Here is a 21,961-nt window from a genome sequence, read left to right on the forward strand (position 1 = left end):
CTATTTGGCGAGCAAGAGGACACCCTCCAGAAGGGGACAGGGCAGGAATATGGGAATTTGGCTGCAACCAGTGAGTCTTGGTGCTGAAACAACAAATGCAGTGGGGAAGGTGTCCCTGTCCTAAGTGCTGTTCTCTTTGAGTTTTTGAGTGGTTTTGAGTCTAGAGGAAGGTGGTTTGCCAGTGAAATCCCCAGTGGAACCACATCCACGTGAGGCTTTTCTCCAGTGGCACAAACCYGCCTCGTGCTGCTGCCAGCAGCTCCTTGGGTGCCGCGCTGGGCAGAGCTCTTTGGACYGCTGTTGTAATGCTCTGGCTCAGCACAGCCCGTGTTTGCCTACCTGGTTTAAAGTGTTACTAGTTCCTGAATGGAGAAACTATTTGCAGGAATTCAGTTCCTTCCCTGCACTTCAGCACTGCAGCTTTTTAGGAAGCAGCTGCTGCAGATGTGCTTAGATGTGCTGCTGAAATTAAAACGCGATCTATGAATTTAACGTGAAATAGCTGCTCCCAARTGGCTGCATCCATCGAGATATTCCTAATCTGGAGTGGAGATTAATTTTTAATCTGTTTTATTTCACTGCAATATATCCACGAGGCTAAATTGAAACAAAACAGTATTATTCCAGGATAAACACCCTCGCCTGTGGGTGTTGAGGAGGAACGGGAGCTCTGCTGGAACAGCTCCATGTGTGCACGAGACACAAACCCATTGCAGGCTGCTGCAGCTGTAAGAGGGAGCCCATGATGTGGAAAATCCCTTGCAGCTGATATGTCAGTCATACCTGAGGATCAGCCAGGAGGGAGGGATAATAAACAGCACTTTTTGCTTCCCTTGAAGGTGTGCAGCTGTAAAAAACTCGAGTAAATCTGGAAATAAGCTGCTGGGACTTACTGGGGAGTTGCCRCTAGGGGAACAAGTGGTTTCAGTGTTGAAGAGTGAGAAGTAAAAACACTTGGAAAAACAGAAATGAGAGCTGGTGCTCCTGATCCTGATCAGTGTTTTAAAAGCAGGAAGATTAATAAAAATTCCTTGCAAAGCAGCGTTTTCTGGGGTGCTGGCACAAGGCCTGCTCTGAGTTAGCCAACTCTGTCACAGGCAGCCCTGCAGGACTCATTTACTCTGAGGGTCGTGTGAGGAGATGAGGAATTTTTCAAAGTGGTTCTGGGAACTCATTAGGCTAAAAAACCCACATAAATCTCTGGTGGGTGTATTTAATGTGCCTGAGCTGGGCTGCCTCACCCGTCCATCATCCCCTCCTCTCTGGGTGCTCTGCCTGGGTGGGTCTGGACATGCCAAACCAGAAACGCTCCTCCCTGACCCCTTTGGGCAGGTTCTTGGAGTAGGGAGAGAAGTTCACAGCTCTCAGGGGTTGAGGTGCATTCAGGCTGCCCTCTCAGCAGCAGGGTTTCCATGCCAGGCTGGYTCCTCATCCTCTCCTTTGCCGCTGGCACCGTGCCGGTGATCCCGAGGGTTGGTTGGCCCTGGTGTCCTCGCACCCAGTGCTGTTGTTGCTGGGCAGGATGGAGGGATTTTAGACTCCTGGGTCCTCTGTTTGGAACCTRTGCAAGATGCCACATGTTCTCCTTGATAGAGTTAAATAATGGTGTTTTTCTCTTTTTTTCCCTTTTATTTTTTTTCTTCTTCTTTCATGRAGGGTTGTGATGCTTTTTTGGMTTTGGGTATTTAGACATCCAGACAACCCTGCACACCAGTGCTGGTCCCTATTTCAGCACAGACCAGTTCCTCTTCCWTTGAAGTTGCCTTCACCTTTATTCTGTGACAAAATGAGCCCATCTTCACCCTGGTGTTACCTTTAGGGCTGTGAGTTAATCAAGTTAAGAGCTCTGGTGTTTTTGTCTTGGTCATTTAGAGGTGCTCAAAACCTTGGTGCTAAACAGCTGATCCAAGCTCTAGTCACCCAGGGTCGAGGACACATGTGGAAATCGGGTGAAATATACCTTTGTTTTTTGGGGGGTTTGTTTAAAGTGGTTTTTGCAAAGTGGAAGAAGCCCTCCAAACTGATTTCCTCAAAACTGTTTGGTTGCTTAAAACAAAAAAAAAAATCCCATTGCTTCAGAAGAGTGAAGAGGAAAAGTACAGAGTGCAGCTGAATGTGCAAAGCAGTAAAATGCTGTGGGATCCTGGACTGTTGAGATTCATCACACCCTTGTATTGTCTTCTTGCCATAGGGGAACACTCGATTTCATCTGAGTTGAACCCAAGGAGTGGTTTGGGATGATGGCRGCGACACACCAGGCAGATCCCTTGTGTTTGTTAATGTTTTGTTTCACCTCTGGTAAAAATGGAATGCTTTTCATCCAGCCCCAACATCATCTGCACTAAAGTGGTTGATGATTGRTGAGATTTTCCCCCTAAATTCAGGAAAATCTCAGCAGAGGGATGGAGCAGAGCAGGAAGCAGCAGTAAAGACCATCTCTCCCTCTCGGGGAAAGATCCTCCTCCTTCCCTATTAAAAGATTAACAATAATGAAATGATTMTTTTATGCTCACAGCTGGTCAGAATACACTTTCTTATCTTAGGATTCTCCTCATGCATTTGCTATGGTTCTTTTACAGGGTGAGGGGGCTCACTTTTTTCTAGTTCCCATCCCTGGAAGTGTTCAAGGTCAGGCTGGACTGGGGTCTGAGCGACCTGGTCAAGTGGAAGGTGTCCCTGCCCACAGCAGGGGGTTGGAATGAGAACATTTTTAAGATCCCTTCCAGCCCAAATCATTCCATGATTCAAGAAAATTGCATCCTTGCTGGGAGCAATGCTGTAATGATGTGTTGATGGRGAAGTGATCCAGGCACTTTGGCTTTCTCTCAATTAAACCTTACAGCAGGTTTACCTGCTGGAATCAGGAGGATTGAAAATGAAAATGGAGAYATTCAAATGAAGGCAGCACACAGAGTCTGATGGAAAATGGCTGTGAAACATTAAGGATGGCAGAAGGAAATCTCAGCCAGTCAGAAGGCAAATGAAGAATAAAGATAAAAAGTTCCTCAGAGGTGTTTACTTCAAAAAGAAAAAAATTAAAATAAAAATATTGTGGAAGCAGATTGGTACTAATGCACWCCTGAAAGATCTGGCAATTCAAAGAAAGAAAATGTTGAAAAAAGAAATTAAAATTCCATGTATTCTTTGAAAGGCAAGAGACTGCTGCCTTAGAAGTGCCATTGGCATGTGTGGCATGTTCTGAAATTGCTTGGGAGAGTATATTGGATTGGGGTGGGGAAGGGAGGGAGAGACTAATTATATATAATCTTAAAATGAATTAGGTGATATAAATGTAATGAAAGCAAATCCTGTTCCTGGAGAGACTTTTCAGTTTGCATTTTGATATCCTAGGGCAATGGCATGTTGCTCTCTGACAGACAACCATTTGATTTGGAAATATGTGAATAATTGGGAAGTGAAACCTCTTTGAATTTGTTCCTTTCCCCTCTAGCGTTTGAAGGACTAATTATAGGAAGAGATGCTGAATGCCCTGTGCTGGCACGGATGCAGCCAAGTTTTTACTTTGCTGGTTGCATGAGTCACTGTGCTGCATCCTGTGCTCTTGGATATGTGTCCTTGCCTCCAAAATGATATATTTATTTTATAGACAGAGAGGTAAGTGTGTTACTCTCCATGTCATGAGCCCTTGCTGAGGACACCTGTGCCCAAAGGATGCTCAGCAGTCGGTGCTGGGGGCTGGGAAGGGGCTGGGAGGTGCGGGTGGATGGGTAGGAGTAAACACCGATGTGAACAGGGAGCTCCTGAAAGCTTCAGCATCTTGGCAAGGCTTGTGCTGCTGGCTCGGCTGGGAGGCAGCGCCCTGATTCAGGATGATTCTAAAAGGGTTCTGAGGATCCTCCTGTGTGCATTTCTCTGCTCAGCAGTGGCCAGGTGCCGACCCTGTTCTTTACAGGAAGGACCATCTCCCCAGTGCCAGTCCCCTGGATGGCACAGGCAACATCGATGCGACCAACCCGAGCTCTCTGAGGACAAGAGAGGGTTAATCAGCAACACGGCTGGTCCAAAGCACTCGGTCTCATTTGTCATCTCTGCCTGTGCTCAGGATGGTGGGTGTGCCAGGGGAGTTAGGGCCAGCGTTGGGGCGGGAGACACCAAAAGCGTGAATAAAAATACTCCTCRGCCTGGAAAAAAGAGCAGGATTTTGCTCAGTGGAAGAGCTCACAGATCCTAAATAATAATGCTGTATAAATGTATGAATGTCTTAAAAATATATAAGGTCCTCTCCCACTGAAGGTGACATGCATGATGGGAGCAAAACTGCTGCTGGGTTGTGCTGCGTGGGGGAAGAGRGGGAAGCACTCACAGCAAGGTGATGGATGAAAAGCTCCCAGCCTGTGTGTGAGATCTGTAGTTCCCAAGCTGTGCTCAGCAGACCCRTTACAGAGTCTCCTCCTGTTAAGATTTTGCTGTTTAGGTAACATGGAAAGTTTGGGATCCGCTGGCATGGATGAGTCAAATATTCCTGGTGGCTCGTTCCCAGCTCGATGTATAACCTTGAGCTTGGAGCTGTGCCTCCTCCTCCGGCTCTCCCCACCTGTGATAACTGGGATGGTGACATTTGCTGCTGTTTGTCAAGCAGTGCTGGCATGGAGACCTGCAGAGTGAAATGGGGTAGGATGCAGGATGCTCTGCTCACCGTTCTGGCCCAGAGCCGGCGCGTGAGGTTGCTCAAATGCAGCACATCCTTTGTCTCACCATCTTTAGGCAATATGGTGTTTGGGAAGAATCTTAACACAGTGAGGACCAGATGTATGTTAAGCCCTTGGGGCCATATTGAAATGCAAATGGAAATGAAATAGTGCATTACTTCCAAGAGTAGTCCGAAGATGAAAACGCTGTGTTGGGAGAGTGTGCATCGAAAGCGGATAGCTGGGTGTGAGCCCTGACAATGCTTTATCCTGTTGGGAAACCTGCGTGCAATGCAGTGTTGTATTTGGGGTTTTGAGGTCATTGTTACACAGATTATTTAAGCCTGGATGCATTTTTAGCTGGACTTTGTCTAAAGAATAAACACAGCCAGGGCTGTTTTCCAGTCATCAGCTAAAYGGCCAGATCAAGGGCTTGAGTCAGCGATTCTTGCAAAACATTACTGACTGTCTTCAAAAATATTTCCTAACACTTTTTGCTTTTGAAAATGTAATCATGCATAAAGTGATGCACGTTAGTTTTGCTTTGCAAATGATTCTGGTGCCTGGATTCTGTGTGTGTGTGTTGGCTCTGCTTCTAGCTTGCTGTATGGTGCTCTGCTTCCTACATTCATCCATGTATGCCTGAAACAGCAGCCCAAAGATTGGACTCATCCTCTTCCAGGAATTAAACAGCTACATTATTTCCTTCTGAAAAAACAGGATTTATGTTTTTTCTTCATTAGGGACGTGTGGCTTGTATGAGCAGAACTAACCTGTATATCCTGCTAAAAAAGCTGCTGCAAACAAAGGGCTACAGCTCTTGCTGCAAGGCTTGTAGGTCTGCCTTGGATTTTGATTCAATCTGTAGAATCACTTTTCAGTAGAAATAGCAACATCCTTCACATTTCATGGTGAGATAGCTATTCCCCATTAGTTGTCCCATCTAGAAATGGGACCTCGTATGGCACGGAAGACACAATGTTCATTTCTCACTATTCTGAGATGAATGGGGGTTGTCAGATGCCAGCTTGGACCAAGCACCATGGTGACTTCCACTTAGATGTTTCAAAATTGTTTAGTGACTTGTGGATGCCTAATTTGAGACATTTTAAACATTTTTTTGTTTTCCCAAGAACGAGGCAGCTTTTCAAGATAGCTTAGGCTGCCTATCCTGCATGAAAATATTTGCTCCCTTTGAAACTCTTGGCCCTTTCAGAATACAGCCAGGCAAGCACGTGGCTTCCTCTGCTTCAGTGTAAAGGTCACTTATGATGTGTTGTTAATGAATAATTACTACTGCATGCTTCCCTCTTTAAATGGCAGGGGCATCCTTGCTACATAAAACATTAAAAACTTGTTAAGATGGAAAATACCAGCGAATAGATGAAAAGCCTGTGCAAAATCTCTGCCTATTGGGAAATGGCTGCAAGGGAAGCAGGGATGGACTCTGTCAGGGAGGAGGCTTTGTGTTCTTCTCTCAGCAGCTGCTTGCTCCAAATGGCACTTCTAGGCTTGGGGCAGTTGTTCAGAGTGAGTGGGTTCCTCAAATCCCAACATGAGAAGAAATGCAGACTGTCTGGATGGGTGGACATGAAAATCAAGGACAAAGTTACAGTCAATAACATACTGCATTCGGTTGGCCAGGAGCTGCATGGGTCTTGCAACATTTGAATTATTTTTAAATGGTGTTTTGGTGTTTTAAGTTGAAGACATTAGTACAGGAACTGCACAGTGGTCAGACTAGGCCAGAGCAAAAGCCCACCCAGCCTGGTGGYCTGAGCCCTTCTTTTGCTGAAAGATGTCTGGGGAGGAACAGCAGGATAAGCAAAGGCACACAGTTCTTCTGCAAACATTATGGGGAATCTTCTGAGAAGGAGCTTCCCACGTCTCTGCCCTTTGGGTGAGGAACTGCCTTCTCCAGGTGCGTTTGGAGCCTGGCTCCCACCAGCTGTGATTGGTTCTCTCTTCATCTCTTGCTGTTTACCACTTGTTTTACTCTTCAGCTGTTGTCTCACTCTTCCAAAACAGAGACAATTGTGGAGATGGAGGAGGTTGATCAGCAGTTTTATTCTCCAGATTTAACACAACATGAAGCAGAGTGCATCCCTTAGTGCTCACCAGAGCTCCCAGGATGTAGCCAGAACAGCAGGTTATGTTTTCCTGGGCTGSTTGTGTTAAAGACAGTGAATCCTGCACTAAAGTAATTATATTGAAATGCTTGAACTGTGACATGAAAACACGTGCAAGCAGCACGGGCTGCCACTTTCCTATGGCCTTATCTTTGTTCCTAAAAAGATACAAAGACAGAGGGGTTCCCATCTTTGTTCCTAAAAAGATACAAAGACAGAGGGGTTCCCATCTGTGCTGCTGCCTTGCCTGGGACAGGTGTGTTCACCTGCTTGTTGGTGTGGGAGCAGATGGTCCTGCRCCCTCCAAAAAGTTACCRAAAGCTTTGTTTGCTCTCCTCAGAYGGCTGCAACACCTTACCAAAGTTCAGGGAAATTGGCTGAAGAGCACTGAGATCCATGTTTCAAACCTGGTGGGGAGATTAGTGGTTTTATTGCTCAACTGGCTGCTGTCACTGTGGAGCTTTTCACATTGCCTTGGAGCTTTTAATTTCCTTTAGAGAAAAATGGAATTTACTGGTGGCATGTCTTCCATTTCTGTTCCTGCTGATTAGCAGAAGTGTACAATAATGTCACATGAAGTAAGTTTTTATTAGAGAGGTGGGAGTAATTTGCATGTCTCTGTCCCCAAGTAAATCTGGGCAGGGGGAGGCAGTRAGAAGTGTTCAGGGTTGCAGTTTGCTCATCTCTCTACAGCTGSCAGTCCTGTGTGTACATTCCTGCAGCCACCTCTCTCATCTTTTATATCTAGCACTTGGACCAAAACAAGTGATCATTGCATCTTACTGATGAAGCTCTTGAGAGAGGAAAGGGTTTGACTGCAGCCACAAATGATCATATTACAGCTTMTGAGGGGGTATTTGAAAGATTTGGMTCAGAAGGGACCTTCAAAGATGCTTTCTTTCCAAACTCCTTGCCATGGGCGGGGACACCTTCCACTGAACTGGTTGTTCCACACCCAATCCAAACTGGCCTTGAACTCCTCCAGGGATGGRGCATCCACATCTTCTCTGGGTAACTTGTTTCAGCACCTCACCACCCACACAGGAAAGAATTTCTTTATAATCTAAGCTTATCCTCTTTCAGTTTAAAACCATTTCTCCTTGCCTTATCACTACAGGCCTTGTTAAGAAGTCTTCTTCCATCTTTCTTGTAAACCTCCTTTGTACATTGGCAGGCTGCAGTCAGATCTCCCTGAAGCCTTCTCTTTTCCTGGATTCTTGTAATTTCAGTGATAAATCCCTCTAAATACTTGTGGTGTCCCTGAGAGTGCCCAGACCAGGGGACCTCCATCTCCTTATTCTCTTGCATCAKCAGCTAAATACGTGGGAGCAGCATCAGAGGTGGTGCCAGTGGAGATTCCCACCTGCCCAAGGTTAGGAAATTGGGAGTACTGTGCTAAATCTCAGAATATTACTTTSTGCTCTTTTACGTAATATTGGAGCCTGGTCACCATGGGAACGGGCATCTAAATAGAAAGTCGAACTGGAAGGGAATGTACCCAGTTTCTGGGGTGGAGCTGTTGAGCTCATGACACCCAGAAAGCTTGGACATGGATGGAGGGTAAGTTTCTCTTTCATTCCATGTGCGCGCTGGGGTCCGAAGTGTTTTAGTCTTCCTGTGGTGTGAGAAAACCGGGAAGGAAGAGACCTGTCCCAGAGCACACAATTATTTTATTGCTTCCTACCTGTGAAAACAGGCAGGATTTCAACTTTCTGGGACAATCTGCTCAAAACAATTTTTATTTCAAAGTGTGATGTGGATGCTGGTGAATGCACGTAATCAAAATGAAAGCTAATAGGTGACTTTATTTCCCCCCATGCCCCTTTATATAAAATCTCTTCAGCATCTCTTTTGTRACTTGTCTTTGGAGAATCACTGCAGTTATCCAGCCGTTTCTTCCGTGCCTTTCATTATTGTAACAGAAACAATCACTGGAAATTGCATGATGGTATTGGGTTGTGTTAGATTCCTTCCTCAGGTCATTTGACAGCAGCTTTTTCAATAGACCCAAAGGAGAAAGGTACATTTCTGTAAACATGAGACAAGTCCTAGATGTGCTGCAGCCACTTGAGAGAAAATTCCATTGTAAAAGAGGCTCTTAAAATTGTTCATGTGGGATTTGACATTAAGAGCATAAAGACTGGAGAATGGACTTCTGGTTCGGCTGGCAACTTGCTTCTCATCCTGGAAGAATTTTAGGAATGTCTTTACTTCCTTTTGGAGGGCTTAAGGCTAGTTTGTGATTGTAAGGGCTAGAGAGTTGCTTTTTTCCTGCCTCCCTTCTCTTTCAGGCTAGGTTCTGCTGGCTTGTTAACTCTTGAAATACCAGTGTACACAGGGAAAGGGCTTTTTAAAAWTCAGTGGTTCCTTCTGCAAGCCTTGAACGACCTCAAGGTCTAGAGTGTAAAGCAAAAGATGTCCCTTGCACCAAGGAGTTATGAAGTATTTTCACATGTATTGCTGTGGGCTGGAGGGAGGAATCTCTTCCTGGAATGTGGTAATGGATGCTTGTCCTTCATCAGGGTAACACTGGCTATAAATTGTGCTCGTGCTTTTTTGTGCACTGCACTTCCATGTCCTTACCCTTTGAGCTGAAACGCACCCAGGTGTCACTGTCGGTGGCTGTTCACGTGCTGGGGAATGCAGGTCAGACTGGAGAATAAGGGGTTTTTGTCATAGTGCATTTTTTATAGTACATGAATGGTCTTTGCCTAAAAGAGCTTAATTCACCATCAACTCAGTGAACTCTCCAGCTTTGCTGCAGCTTAAGGCTCTATGCAGAACTGGACAAGCACCCCCTGCATGGTCCTGCACCATTTCTTGTCACTGAAGCACTTGGTTTCTCTGAAGCAAAAGTTTGGTTTTYTCAGGTGAATAAAGGAGAGACCTGAGTTCACAACCATCCATCATCATGCTGGAGCTGAGACTTGAACTTAGACATCTGTAATTCTCTCTCTCTTTGTCACTGCCTCCCCTTCAATGCCTTGCAAGGAGAAGYTGTGATTTGACAAAAAGGTAATCTTAGAAACCTGATTTCTAGGTAGAATCTTCTACTGGGAGCATTTTCAAATTAATTCTTCCCTGAGTTTCCCACTTGCTCATGTAGTCTGCTGATTAAGTGAGTCATCTCTATGGTGTGTTTGAATTCTGGTCAATGATGGAGTTTGAAACAGTGATTTTTGAACCGGTTCCATGGTTTAGAGTGGTTGTGTTTTTTTTATTGCCTTTCTTCCTCCATCCTGCTGAGAAAACTGCTCAACTCCAAGCTTTGATTATTCAAGTAGAAGAGGGTGACAGGAACACAAACAAGCATCATTTAATTCTTGGGGACACGTTTTCCTGATGCTTGACCTTTTGGACTTCCCACATCTTCTTGTCCATTTACATGCATTACAGTTTTTCCAATTACCAGTGAATTAAATTTGGAATTGTGGTATTTGGAAATGTCAAGCAGAATCAATAGAAAATCACTTGGGGCCCAGTCTTAGTAGACTCAGCACATTTTAAAGCATATTTGAAATGTCCCTGCTGATAAATCTCAGAGGACCCTGTRCAGATTATGAATTGAGGTGCTGCTGTTCGGGTACCAAAGGTCTCTGCGGCTTGCTAGGTGTGCTGTGCTGTGTTGGACACACATCACTCTCTCCTTGGAGAAGAGCTTTAAAATCCAGAGTTTTGGAAAGCATTTCTGCTGGTGGCAGTGTCACGGGATGATGAGGACAGTGGGATRGAGCAGGCACACGTGGAAGAGCTGGGAAAGGCATCACCACATGATTATTGCTGTTCCTTGAACCTCTGCACTCCGCAAGGAGATGTTCCTGCACCCTCAACCCTTTGCCTGGAAAGAAATTAATTTTCCAGGCTTGCTTGCTTTGAAAGCTTTTGAAAACTTCGCTGTGTGTGGGGAAAATATTTACGAACGTACGTGATTTCACTTCCTCCTCCCATGCTCTTTGGAGGCCYCACGCTGGCTCCCGAGGAGAATGGGAGAGAACAAATGATTGTGTTCTAAATGTCATTTCAGAACTGGCTGCATATTTTACTCAGTGATTTGTGGCATCTGGTCAAAATCTGCCCTCCATTTGATTTTCAGGAGTGTAGTTGGAAATACCTTAATCTTGCAATTAAACCCTAATATTTTCCGTCAGAGAGGCTGCGAAGTTTGGCGGCTGAGACAACCTTCTTGGTGGTTTGTGTGCAAAGAGCTCAGCCCACAAGGGGCCATTTTTCATGCCAAAGAGTAGTCACTGCTCTCACGAGCCAAATAAATGGTCTGCTTAATGCTTTTATAAATGCACTCCTCGAATTCAAGAAAAAAAAAATCTTAACAACTATATGCCTGTTTGAAAGCTCGTGGTCTGGGGGAGAAAACACAACTTCTCCTTTATGGAATTCCTCTGTGGGTAAGGCATTTTCTTGGTGAAAAGAAAGCCTGGAGGTGTCTCCTAGTGAGCCAGGGGGWTGGGGAAGCATCATTTCAGATGACCAAAAAAACCCCAAAGAAATTAGGCCTTTTCTGTGTGTTATTACTAATCCAGTTTGAGCTCTGCTGTCCAAATTGCCTCGTTTGTGACCCAAAGTGCATTTAAACATGAACTGCAGAAGCACCACGGCATTAAATGCTTTTGATTGATCTCCCTGATGGTTTTATTAAAGAACTAAAACCTTTTGGGGGGAGACAGATACAGTTAGTGATGTGAAGGGAGAAATGTAATTACATTTTTGGCTTTGTCCTTAACTGAAATGATACAAAATAGGATTTTTCTAATGGATAACTAAAATGATCTCTTCTTTAAATAAAATACAGAAATGACCATCTGAGTTCAAGTCAAAAATGCCCTGCTTCCAAAAATTGATTAACTGCTGGCAACGTTTCTGTCCTGCCACACACCAGGCCCGCCGGTGACCTGGCCAAACCTCCTTGGATCACTCTGCCTGGCCAGAGGAATGATTTACTAAACCTTTTCCTGAGTGATCCTCTCCTTTGGGCAGAGAGATTAATCCCATCAGCTCTGTGTGTGTGTGTGTGTGTGTGTACACTCAATGTTTCACTCCGCTGAGTATCGCCGTCGTCTCACTTGGCTCTGCAGGATTCTGCCTGGTTTTGTGGACTCATGAGGGGCTGGGATGCTGCCTGTCCTTCTCCATGTTTGACTTAAAATACCAGGGAAATTATTCAGGAAAATTAAACATTTACTGCTTCTTTTCCCTGAGCTGGTAGTAATAACTCTTAAAACACGCTCCTTATAWTTTACAAAACAGGTTTTGCTGTCAGTTTGGGGGAAAATGCTAATAAAGATCTAATTCTTTTGAGTAATTTCCTTGTTATCTTTCACTGACTTAAACCTAAGTTAAAAAAGAGATATATGGGGTGGGGGGGATTGCTACACAGATGTCCGTGGAAGCTGTGAAGTGTGAGTCATGGTGTGAATATAGAAGCCCTGAGTTGTCATCCCTGGTGAGCAGGGAGGATGTATTTCTTAATATTAAAGTTCCTTTTTTAATTTTAAAAGAAAATGACTTAAAGCCTCCTGTCCTTTTGAGAGTGGTTGTCAATGGCATCATTGCAGGTTACCATGGCAATATATGCTGAGATAATAGATTAACAGCCATTGATTGACTCGGAAACTTGGAGCTTCTTTGCTGTGGGATAAGCCAAATCTATTGACAGAAAACAAAATTCCAAGTAATATCTTCTCCCTGCGTTTCTCAGCGCTGCCTGAGCCCAGGTTTACCTGATCTGCCTTAAGTACCAAAATATTTTGTAGCAGTTGATGCCTCTAATTAGCCAGGGCAGTGCCCATCCCTGCATCCAGCTGGTTGGGAGGGGCTTCTCTGGCCATTGAGGCCCCCAAAGGTGGGGTGAGRTTTTGTCTTGAGAAAGTGGGTGTGCAGAGTCACAGGAGCTCATTTCGGCTCTGTGGTTTTAAGGCTCTTTTGAAAGAACAGGGGATAAAAGCAACAAGTCTTCAAATCCTCGTGTACAGTTACGTGCTTAACCACAGATGTCATCACGAGTTTGATGCTTTGCCTAAAAATGTATTTAGCCCCCATTATTTAAGTGCAGCAGGAATGAAATCACCCCGCTTGGGGAATAAGTGCTGGAGCAACACTAAAAAATTGTACATTCGTTTTGTAGGGATGCAACTGGGTGGTCTCTCCAGAGCAACATTTTCCAAACATTCCCAGTTGCAAGCTCAAGCTCTCATCTGGCTTGATTTTGAATTTTGAGCAACAACGATTTGAAATTCTTTAATTTGCAGTCCTGCACGTGATTTCTGGGCAGGTGCCTGGGAGAGGGAGGGCTGGGAGGAGCAGCCCTTTTCCCTGCCTTTCCCTCCCCACCAGTTCCTCCAGAGTGCTCCACRTGTTCTTAGATTGCGGTCCCCCATTGAAGGATGTGCCAAAATGCAGCTGTGGGTTTGGATACAGCTGGTTTAGCATCCCCTGCAAAGGGGTGGCTCATCTCAACACCAGCAGCCCCTGATTTCCCAGCTCTGCTCGTCCCTGCCACGGTTTGAGGGGGAGCTCTTGAAAGCAAACCGAAACCTCAAACAAAGGGCCCGACTTCCATAACCACACGTGCAAGAATGCATCCGCAGTTGCTTAATTGCTGCATGCAATTACCCTCCAAATTAGAGGGCAATTACCCCRATTCAGCGCACAATCTCCGCCGTTTTATATTATAAAATTACATGCACAAATAGCTATATAGGGACATAACGAAGTGTTTGCAAATAACTTCAGTTGCATACACAGTTTCATATATAAAGCCCGGTGGTTTTGACAGTCAGGCAAACAGACTGTCTGGTAAATCACTCAGTGTTTATGCAGACTATTTTGACACATCCCATCTTTTCATATATACTTTCATTTTAGGTTTTCAAAAGGGGACAGGCAGAGATAAAGAGCTGAGATTTACAGCAGCCTCCAGCCTTGGGGAAGATATTCCCTATGTATCTAATTATGAGTGAGGAGCCCTGCAACTGCTAACACCTAGACCTGGAGTTGCTGCACTGGATCTTGGCTATAATTTAGAAGCTGTTGGATAATGATACAGGCTCAGTGATCTGTCAGAGACTCCAAATTAGGAGAGCAGGCTTTAGTCTCAGATCAGCAGCGAGGTCCCATGTCTCAGCAGGCTGAAGTCCTTCAGTTCACGAGGATCTTTTTTTAATGAGCTCCCTCTGTGCCTTGCAACTCCCGAGTAGAGGCAAGAGGTCTTCCCATGTCACATGGTGCTTCAACTGCTCTTCCCATCGTTAGGAGCCTCAGATGGGTGCTGGGGCCCTTGCTTGGCAAAAACCTAATCATGSTTCAGTCATTTGGAGCAGAAAATTGACCCAGGGGAATCAGTGTAATGACAATTCCTCATGACTGARGTCAAAAAGTTGGTTTCCACCGCAAAAATGGCTGATGGTGGGTAGCCTCCCTYTGCCATCGTGATGTATGGGAGTTATTTGGGCTTGGTATTTTGTGTAAAGGTATTTCTGTGCAGCTTTTGTTCRAGGAAAAGCCACGCTGCGTCATCCCAGAAGCGCTGGGTGGATGCAGTGGGATGCCAGAAACCCATCTGCTCCTGCAAAGCCTGATTCTTCCTTAGGCTTTGATTTCAAGCAGGACTTCAGGCTTCATTCCTTCAATGACTATTTGTGGTATTAAAATGCTGATTGCTTTGGCCTGGCTGCCGACATGAGGCTTTTTTCCCTGGACACAGCTGGGGCTGTCAGTGGGCTGCACTGCTGGGGATGCCACGCTCCTGCCCCACTGTTCATGCTGCTGCTTTGCAACTTTTCCCCCAAATTTTGCATCGTGGCTGGTGGAATAGGCTTAGGCAGGAGAGGAATGGGGGCCCAATGAATGAAACCAATCTTAAAAACGCTTGCTGAGCAAAGGTTTTCTATCTCRTTGCACCCAAGTCCCATTGATTTCCTGCCAAAAGCTAAGCTGTTCTCTGGGATGTTTATTTTCCATCTCGCATGAGCAGGTGTTACCAGGCAGTGCCACCAAATGAAGGAGCTCAGGAGCTTTCCTGTGTGCTGAGGCTGCTATGAGGGAGATGAGAAGGTCATTGTGAGGAGGGGAGAGCAGAACTGTGGGGACACAGCCTCTTTAGTCTCTCAGGCTGTGCTTTATGACTGCACTGAAAAGATTTTGTTTCAGGAATGGCCAAAATTCACTGTGTCCCTTCTGCCAGATGCTTAAGTTTGGTACAACAYGTCTCCTGAGTCAGATTGTGCTGCTGGGGGCACAGGGAAGCGCAGTTATGTCCTTGTGCTAATGCATCAGCTGTGTCTGGTGAAAGGAGATGAGCTCTTCCTGTGCGTATTTTGGGGCAATTCTCTGATTCTTCTTCTTCTTGCAACTTGAAATGAGAAGCAGGACATAGTTATCCATGCCTTTGTCACTTGGCAGAATCACAGAACAGTTTGGGCTGGCAGGGACCTTTAAAGGCATCTACTCCAACTCCCCTGCAGCGAGCAGGGACATCTTCAGCTACATCAAGTTGCTCAGAGCTCTGTCCAACCTGACCATGAATATTTCCAGAGATGAGGCATCTACCACCTCTCTGGACAACCTGTTTCAGAGTTTTATCACCTCGTTGTGAAAAAGATTCCTTCCTTATATTAAAGCTAAACTGACTCTCTTTTAGTTTAAAACCATTATCTGACATCTGGCTCAGTGTCTCTTACAGACTTTGGGGGTATMCATSACCCAARAGGGGAAGAGGAGGCAAGAAAAACTACTTAATGGGAATGCAAAACTCAAATTTCCTTCTCTTGGTCACCACCTTTCTCCCTYAAAGGGACAAGCCTCTGTTTGGGCTCCCCTCCCTCTGCTGGGTGAGGGTTTTACCGCAGYGAGCGTGGAGCAGGCAGTTAGCTGCAAACTTTGGTCTCTGCGTGATCCATTACAGAGCAAGGTGTGAGTGTTTCTTGATGAGCTAAAGCAGCAGGTAAATTAATACCCAGACCTGGAGCCGTGCCCCTTCCTGCTGAGACCATCTTGGGTACAAACAGAAGGGTTTCTTGCAGTCGTGAGCTCCCAGCAGGGTGAGGATCCTAGCAAATGGCTTTTAAAGAGATCTGAGAGCAGGTAACAAACACGCAGGTTTTTAAAGTGTCTTCTTAATGCAAGCATCCTTAGGAGCTGTTATAAAGAAAGCATACATGTATTTAGTCATCCAAAACTTTGTGCATGCTTTTATTCAAATCATCTAAACTTTGACAGCAGGGGGGGAAACTGGGAAAGGCCTTTTTCCTGGCGCGGTTGCTGTTTGCAGAGTTGGGTTTGCGTGTTTGCAAGCAGCTCTTAGTCTTCAGCTGCAACTTGTTCCAGGAAAGACAACTGTCTTGGGGGAAGGGAGTCTGATCTCAAAACAGGATTTAGCAGCCTCGGTTTGCTGGTCCCAGAGTTGATACAGTTTTCAACATTCCCTTTCCAGAGCACAGTGGAAATATCAAATCTCACTGCAGCTCTGTGCACTGTATTGGCTGTCATTGCAGGTGGAGAAAGCAGAGGCTACGCAGTATTGCTTGAGATTGCAGATGAATGGTGGCTGAGCTAGGGGCTAGATTTTGGGGCTGCTTTCCAGTGAAATGGCTCRTTAAACTTTGCAGCTTTCTGGGAGATGGAGTTGGGGAAGGAGAGGAAATTTCCATCTTGATCAAAAGCGATATTCAGTTTGGGATGATGAAAATGGTATTACAAAGTGTATTTCCAGGGGCAGAAGGAGGTAAGTGAGGATTTGGTGTCAGATACCAGCAGGAAGCTGTGTGACATTTAGCAATGAGGGTGGTGAAACACCTGCACAAGTTGTCCAGRGAGGCGGTGGCTGCCCCATCTCTAGAAGTGCTCAAGGTCAGGTTGGATGGGGCTTTGAGCAACCTGGACTAGTTGAAGAAGTCCCTGCTCATTGCACATTGAACTAGATGACCTTTAAAGGTTCCTTCTAACCCAAACCATTTAATGATTCTGTGAAGTTAAGATATTTATTCTTTCCTTTATAAACAAAGAGATATCATCCTCCACCCCCCACACACAAGAGAAAACTCTTTTGCTTTCCTGCTGATTTAACTAGTATTTAGCAAAAATGCTTAATCTGCCCTTAAAAAGCACRGTGTAAGTATCAAGAGAACAAATATCCAGGCTTTAACAAGGAGTGTCAATATTGACATTGTTCTGTGTTGAGGGATATTGGTAGGTTGTTTTCATTATTGTAAGCAACTTGTCAGAGGAAAACTCTGATGGGGCTTTGCAGGCACTGATAAAACCTGCAGGTGTTATTGAAATTGAGCTCTCGTTGGTGTGTGCTTTGAATACAATTTCCAGTTTCAGAAGTCAGTTTTATGACATTCTCATAGCCCTACTCCCTTGCAGCCTCTCCCATGATGCAGATCAAGCAGCCTTCCTAAAAAGAGTTATTGAAGGATTGAACACCTCTTCAGCCTGCAGAGAGATCTTACAGTGATGTGTTTGCTCTGTACCCTGAAAATCACCCATTGCTGAGTCCGGGTGTTGGGATTGGGAGCAGATTGGACACATCACCCCTACAAAACTGTGGTTTTCTAGCTAGAAACTTAGTTCTAGGCTTCAAGAGGTCTGGCTATTCTGGGAGCACAGCACTTTTGTTTCGCCATCCTGCGGGACCTATTTGTGTTTTCTTCCCTGTTGTCAACACATTTTATTGAGATACCTACSTTTTCCATGATTGCAATCCATCAAAATAATGGCCAGGCCTGACCTTGCCTTAGGTTGGGTAATCCCAAAGAGAGATGGCTGCAGGGCATTTCAGGATTTACAGAATCATCAGCTTCACGGCACTACCTTTTGTCTTTCTCTTCTTACAAGATGTGTATTTGTTTCATTCTTCCTTTTTTTTTTTTTTAAACTAATTGTCAAAATGGCACAAAGCAGAGTATTTCCACATGAAGAAAGGATTTCTAAGGTTTAGGACAAAAGAGGTCACCTGCAGATATGATGTTTCCTTACTTGACCCTGGTTTTAATGGATGTGTCTGCAATTGTATTTTCAGTTCTGCCACATGGTGCCTATGGGGGAATTGTTTCCCTGGGGGCAGTAGGAGCTCCATGATCCTTTAGGACAAGGTTATAAAGGAGGGAAGACCCACAGGCTAAGGAAACTCCTTTGTTTGTGTTGGCCAAGCATCCGTGAGGGGTGGCCAGTGTTGCTGAAGGTCTTGCTTGGGCAGAGAGRAACCATGGACTGTGCCAAATGCAGCTGAAAATGTGGCATTTCTCATATGGAGATTTACCCAAATAAGCCTGAACTGGGATGCAAGTGAGGAAAGGGCACTGGTGTGGCCCTCCTCTGCAAGATGAGTGTTACCTGTTCTCAGTTACATCCTACCCACGGAAGAGACTGTATTTTTAGGTGGTGTTTCCAGAGTAGTGGTGGAGAGGGAGAGTGACTCCACTGCATGACATCCCAGCAAGCATCCAGCAGCACCCTGGGAGGTTGTCTTTGCTCAGCAGGGTTTCTGTGGGCAGGCATTGCTGGGTATATGTTGCCTTGTCCATCCCCTTTTTTGGGGTCCTAAGGTTGAAGCRTTGCCCAGAGGAGATCTGGAAAGGTCTCAGCTGGGCTTTTGACTTCACTGTGAGCTCCTGGGTGAGCTCAGGAAACCCTGACCTCTCCATTCCCCACCTCACCCCAGATGGGAAGAATAACCTCCCCACTCTGCTGAAGCTCAYGCTGCTGAGCTGCTCAACTCCTGGGGAATCAAATGTACGCGTCACCTAAAACAGAGACAAACATTTCCCAGGATCTGTTTCTGATTTTACTTAAATGTTCTTGGGGCTTGACTTCTTTTTCAGGACCAGGCCATGGGGAGGCTGAGACAAGGGAGTGCATCTACTACAATGCCAACTGGGAGCTGGAGAAGACCAACCAGAGTGGAGTGGAGCGCTGCGAGGGCGAGAAGGACAAGCGGCTCCACTGCTACGCCTCCTGGAGAAACAACTCGGGCTCCATCGAGCTGGTGAAGAAAGGCTGCTGGTTAGATGACTTCAACTGCTATGACAGGTAATGGCCTGACTGGTTTATCTAAATACAGGTTTAATTGTTCCTCTGAGTGTAAAGGCTCCTGGTTTTTGCATAGAGGAAAAGAAGGCAGTCCAAGTTAATTGGCAAAATCCATCCCCTTCTGTTGCTAATGCAGCTCTCAGAATTGTCACTTACCTGTTTTGACTTTCTAAATAGAAGCTGAAAAAGGCACTTTTAGAGATTTTGTGTTGTGTTTTGTTTTGCTTTTTTTTTTCCTCTAGCTAAGCTTTGATAATTCTGGCATTCATTGAGAAACGTGTCCTGTACCATCAAATGAAGAGCAATATGCTCTTCGAGGAGCATTTGGTGGTAGAAGTGAAAACTTGGAATCATTTGGAGCTGTCTAGAAAAGCACAGATATCTGTGGGTGGTTAGGGGTTGAGATATTTCAGTGTTTGTGATGTTGCAAAAAGTTTCCCTGTTCTTTGGCTGAGCCAAGACAGGCCAGGAGAAAGAGYGGGGCAGCAAAAGCAATGTGAGTTTGTGTGTCACTGCCTGTAGAGAGCTGAAAAGGAGAGAGGTTTTGTAGTGTGAAGGCTCGAGCCTCATTAAATAGCTGGGAAAATTTACTAGTCTTTTCTCACTTCCCTTGATGCAATTCTACAGAGGGGGAAAGAATTGCAGCTAAAGAAAACAGCCCTATGAAGTTTTGCAGCTGAAAAGGACAATGTTCAGTAGCTCTAGGCTCAGGGTTTTTGTCAAAAAAAAAAAACAACAAACCAATGACCAAACAACTAAGCCAAGCCTAACCCTTTCAATAAGGATTAGCAACATAAAGTTCAAGGATTTCCCTTGATATAACACTGATGTAGGTTGATCTCACCTTTGTGCAATTCTCAGTTGTGCATCTTCATTRATTCTCATTCAGAAAGTTTTAGGAAGATCAGGTGCCAGGCTGTGGGGTTAAGCTGGGACTATTTGTCCCATGACTGCAGAGTTTTCTCCCTTTGGTGCTATATGCTTCCCCTGCTTTTGTGCCTGTTGTCTTGGCTTATCTCAGCTGTGAGTTGTTCCACATCTTTGTTCTATTATTAGCTCCAGGATTACTTTCCTACCACACCTATTCCCTTGCCAGTTGAGTAGCCAAGCTCTATATATAGTTAAATTTTTATTCTTTCCCAATAAATCAATCCTCCTTGGCCCATTAGTCATCTTAATGCCGATTCTTCTGAGAACAGAAGGTCACTGTAGTTTCCTACTTCCAAGCAGAAGTGTTTACTGTAAACAGATTTCTCTTTTCAGTGCCTGCTCTCAYATCCAGTGACACTTGTATTGTCACTGAGTGTCTCTGCAGGGATGTAGTGGTTCTTAAACTTTGTCATAATGTGTTGCTCTGTTGCGAYGGTAAAAAATTTCCAGGGCTCCTCACCAGCCTTTTGCAGCCTTAGAATTGAGCTAGCCCCTGAATTGAGCATCCAGTATCCCATAGCCTGACTTTTCGAWGCCACAAGTTCCAGGGCAAAGCTAAAAGGCATTCTGAGAATTAAAAAGCAGTACGAGTATCAAAAGCAACATTTGAAATAAAGGTTAGCTTTAATTGTATAAGGGAATAAAACCCCTTTAAATGCAGTGCTTTTCATTTTTTCTCTTCCCTCGAGTGCCCTTGGCAGATTTTGCATCCCAAAGTGGCAAAAACAGCTAAAAAGATGGTTTTTTTGATCAGCGGTGCTGTGCTGATGCCCTTTGCATCTCTGGCACCTTTGCATGCCGAGTTTCTGGGAGCAGCCTTGGCAGATGCCCCTGTGCTCTGTCTCCCTGGATGCAGGGATGGTCCTGTTCTCTGGCTGCTGCTGCTGCTCTTGGAGCACAGGCAGCTCGTGCTGGGATGTGCCGAGTGCTGCCTCCTTTGTCACTAGAAGTGGGAAAAATTTCAGAGTGCAGGGGTTGGGCCATTGAGGATGACAGCTCCTTACTCTGTTCTTTATTCTGAGGAAACAAGAACGTGGCATGTGCACATTTCAGGGTATAGGAAAAAGGTAGTGTTTAAAAATTGACTTGTGTGCTCTCGTTTATTTACACCACCCTGGCAGAGAGGTCGTATTCACATTCCCCTGCAGAGCACGTGAACTGCCCCGAAACGTGCCCTCAGTGCCACAGAAAAATGTGTCATTCTCTCCCACTGTCTCATTTGTGATATTTGCTAAGTGTAACATGTCATACATACCTGGATGGCTTCACTCAGACACARGGATAATGAATTGCAGATGTGGAACAGGCTGTTTTCACTCATTAGCTTGATTTCTTAACCAACAGATTTAGCAAAGGGTGTGTTTTCTATTGAAGGCCCCAACACTGATGCTGTTAAATCCAAAGGGCTTGTTATCTGATTTCACTAGAAAGCATCTGGAAACATTGTTTAACTTGTTGAAACATCTTTGTTCATTTGAATAAGTCAAATGGCTGCTTTTTTTGCTTTGATGTTTAAAAAAATGAGAGCCTGAAAAACAAACCAAGTGCTTCCCAGCTGAGACCTTGGAGGAGACAGTTTGGCTATAGCCAGTTTTTTTTCCCTCAAAGGGTATAAAGCACTGAAAACTACCCAGTGCTAGAATTGAAGAGACAGCCCTCTCCATTCTTCTTGTGGCAGTATGTCAGTGATACCACGGAAAGGGAGGCTTGGCATGKGTTCAGAAATGAGTAATAATGTCAAACGCATATGATTGTTTTGCTACTTCCTCCAAGTGGTCGAGGGAAGGAAGTTATGCATATAATTTAGCTGAGCTTCAGGAAATAGTTTGATAGAGTTCTCTGCAGAGAGCAGTGCTGCAAGCCTAATAACTAAAAGCAGAGTGTAGCACAGCAAAAGGTGGCAGGAAGGGATAGCAGCATTTAAGAAACAGAAAGAAATGACAGCTAGAATACTGCAAAAGTCACTGCACATCTATTTTGGCATTGATCTGTGGGGAGAGGGAGGATGTGTGGAAGTGGAGTTGGTCTGATCCATGGAAGTCCCCTAAGGCCTTGCACAATGTAAAAGGAAATCTCAGTGCTGGGAAGGCTCTAGCACTACCTGAATAAGAGGCAAAAGCAGAAAACGAGAGCTGCAACCTGATTTTCTTAAAGGCTTTTGTGCAGTAATAAGCTTTTTATGGAGGTGATGGTACTTGAAAATTCAAC

The 21,961-nt window shown here is 45.0% G+C and overlaps 1 protein-coding gene across 2 annotated transcripts in view; it reads left to right on the top strand.

Moving 5' to 3' along the window:
* The window catches only part of ACVR2B (activin A receptor type 2B), a 96,457-nt gene that overhangs the window by 57,031 nt on the left and 17,465 nt on the right, over positions 1–21,961 (top strand). For both annotated transcript variants that reach the window (XM_057365409.1, XM_057365410.1), the window contains exon 2: positions 18,616–18,823. In XM_057365409.1, coding sequence (XP_057221392.1) covers positions 18,616–18,823 — 208 coding nt within the window. The remainder of the gene's footprint in view (positions 1–18,615; positions 18,824–21,961) is intronic.

The sequence above is a fragment of the Malurus melanocephalus genome, unplaced genomic scaffold (genome assembly GCF_030028575.1).
Source record: "Malurus melanocephalus ecotype Western Australia unplaced genomic scaffold, MMel_1.1 scaffold_52, whole genome shotgun sequence".
In the NCBI taxonomy this organism is placed as follows: Eukaryota; Metazoa; Chordata; class Aves; order Passeriformes; family Maluridae; genus Malurus; species Malurus melanocephalus.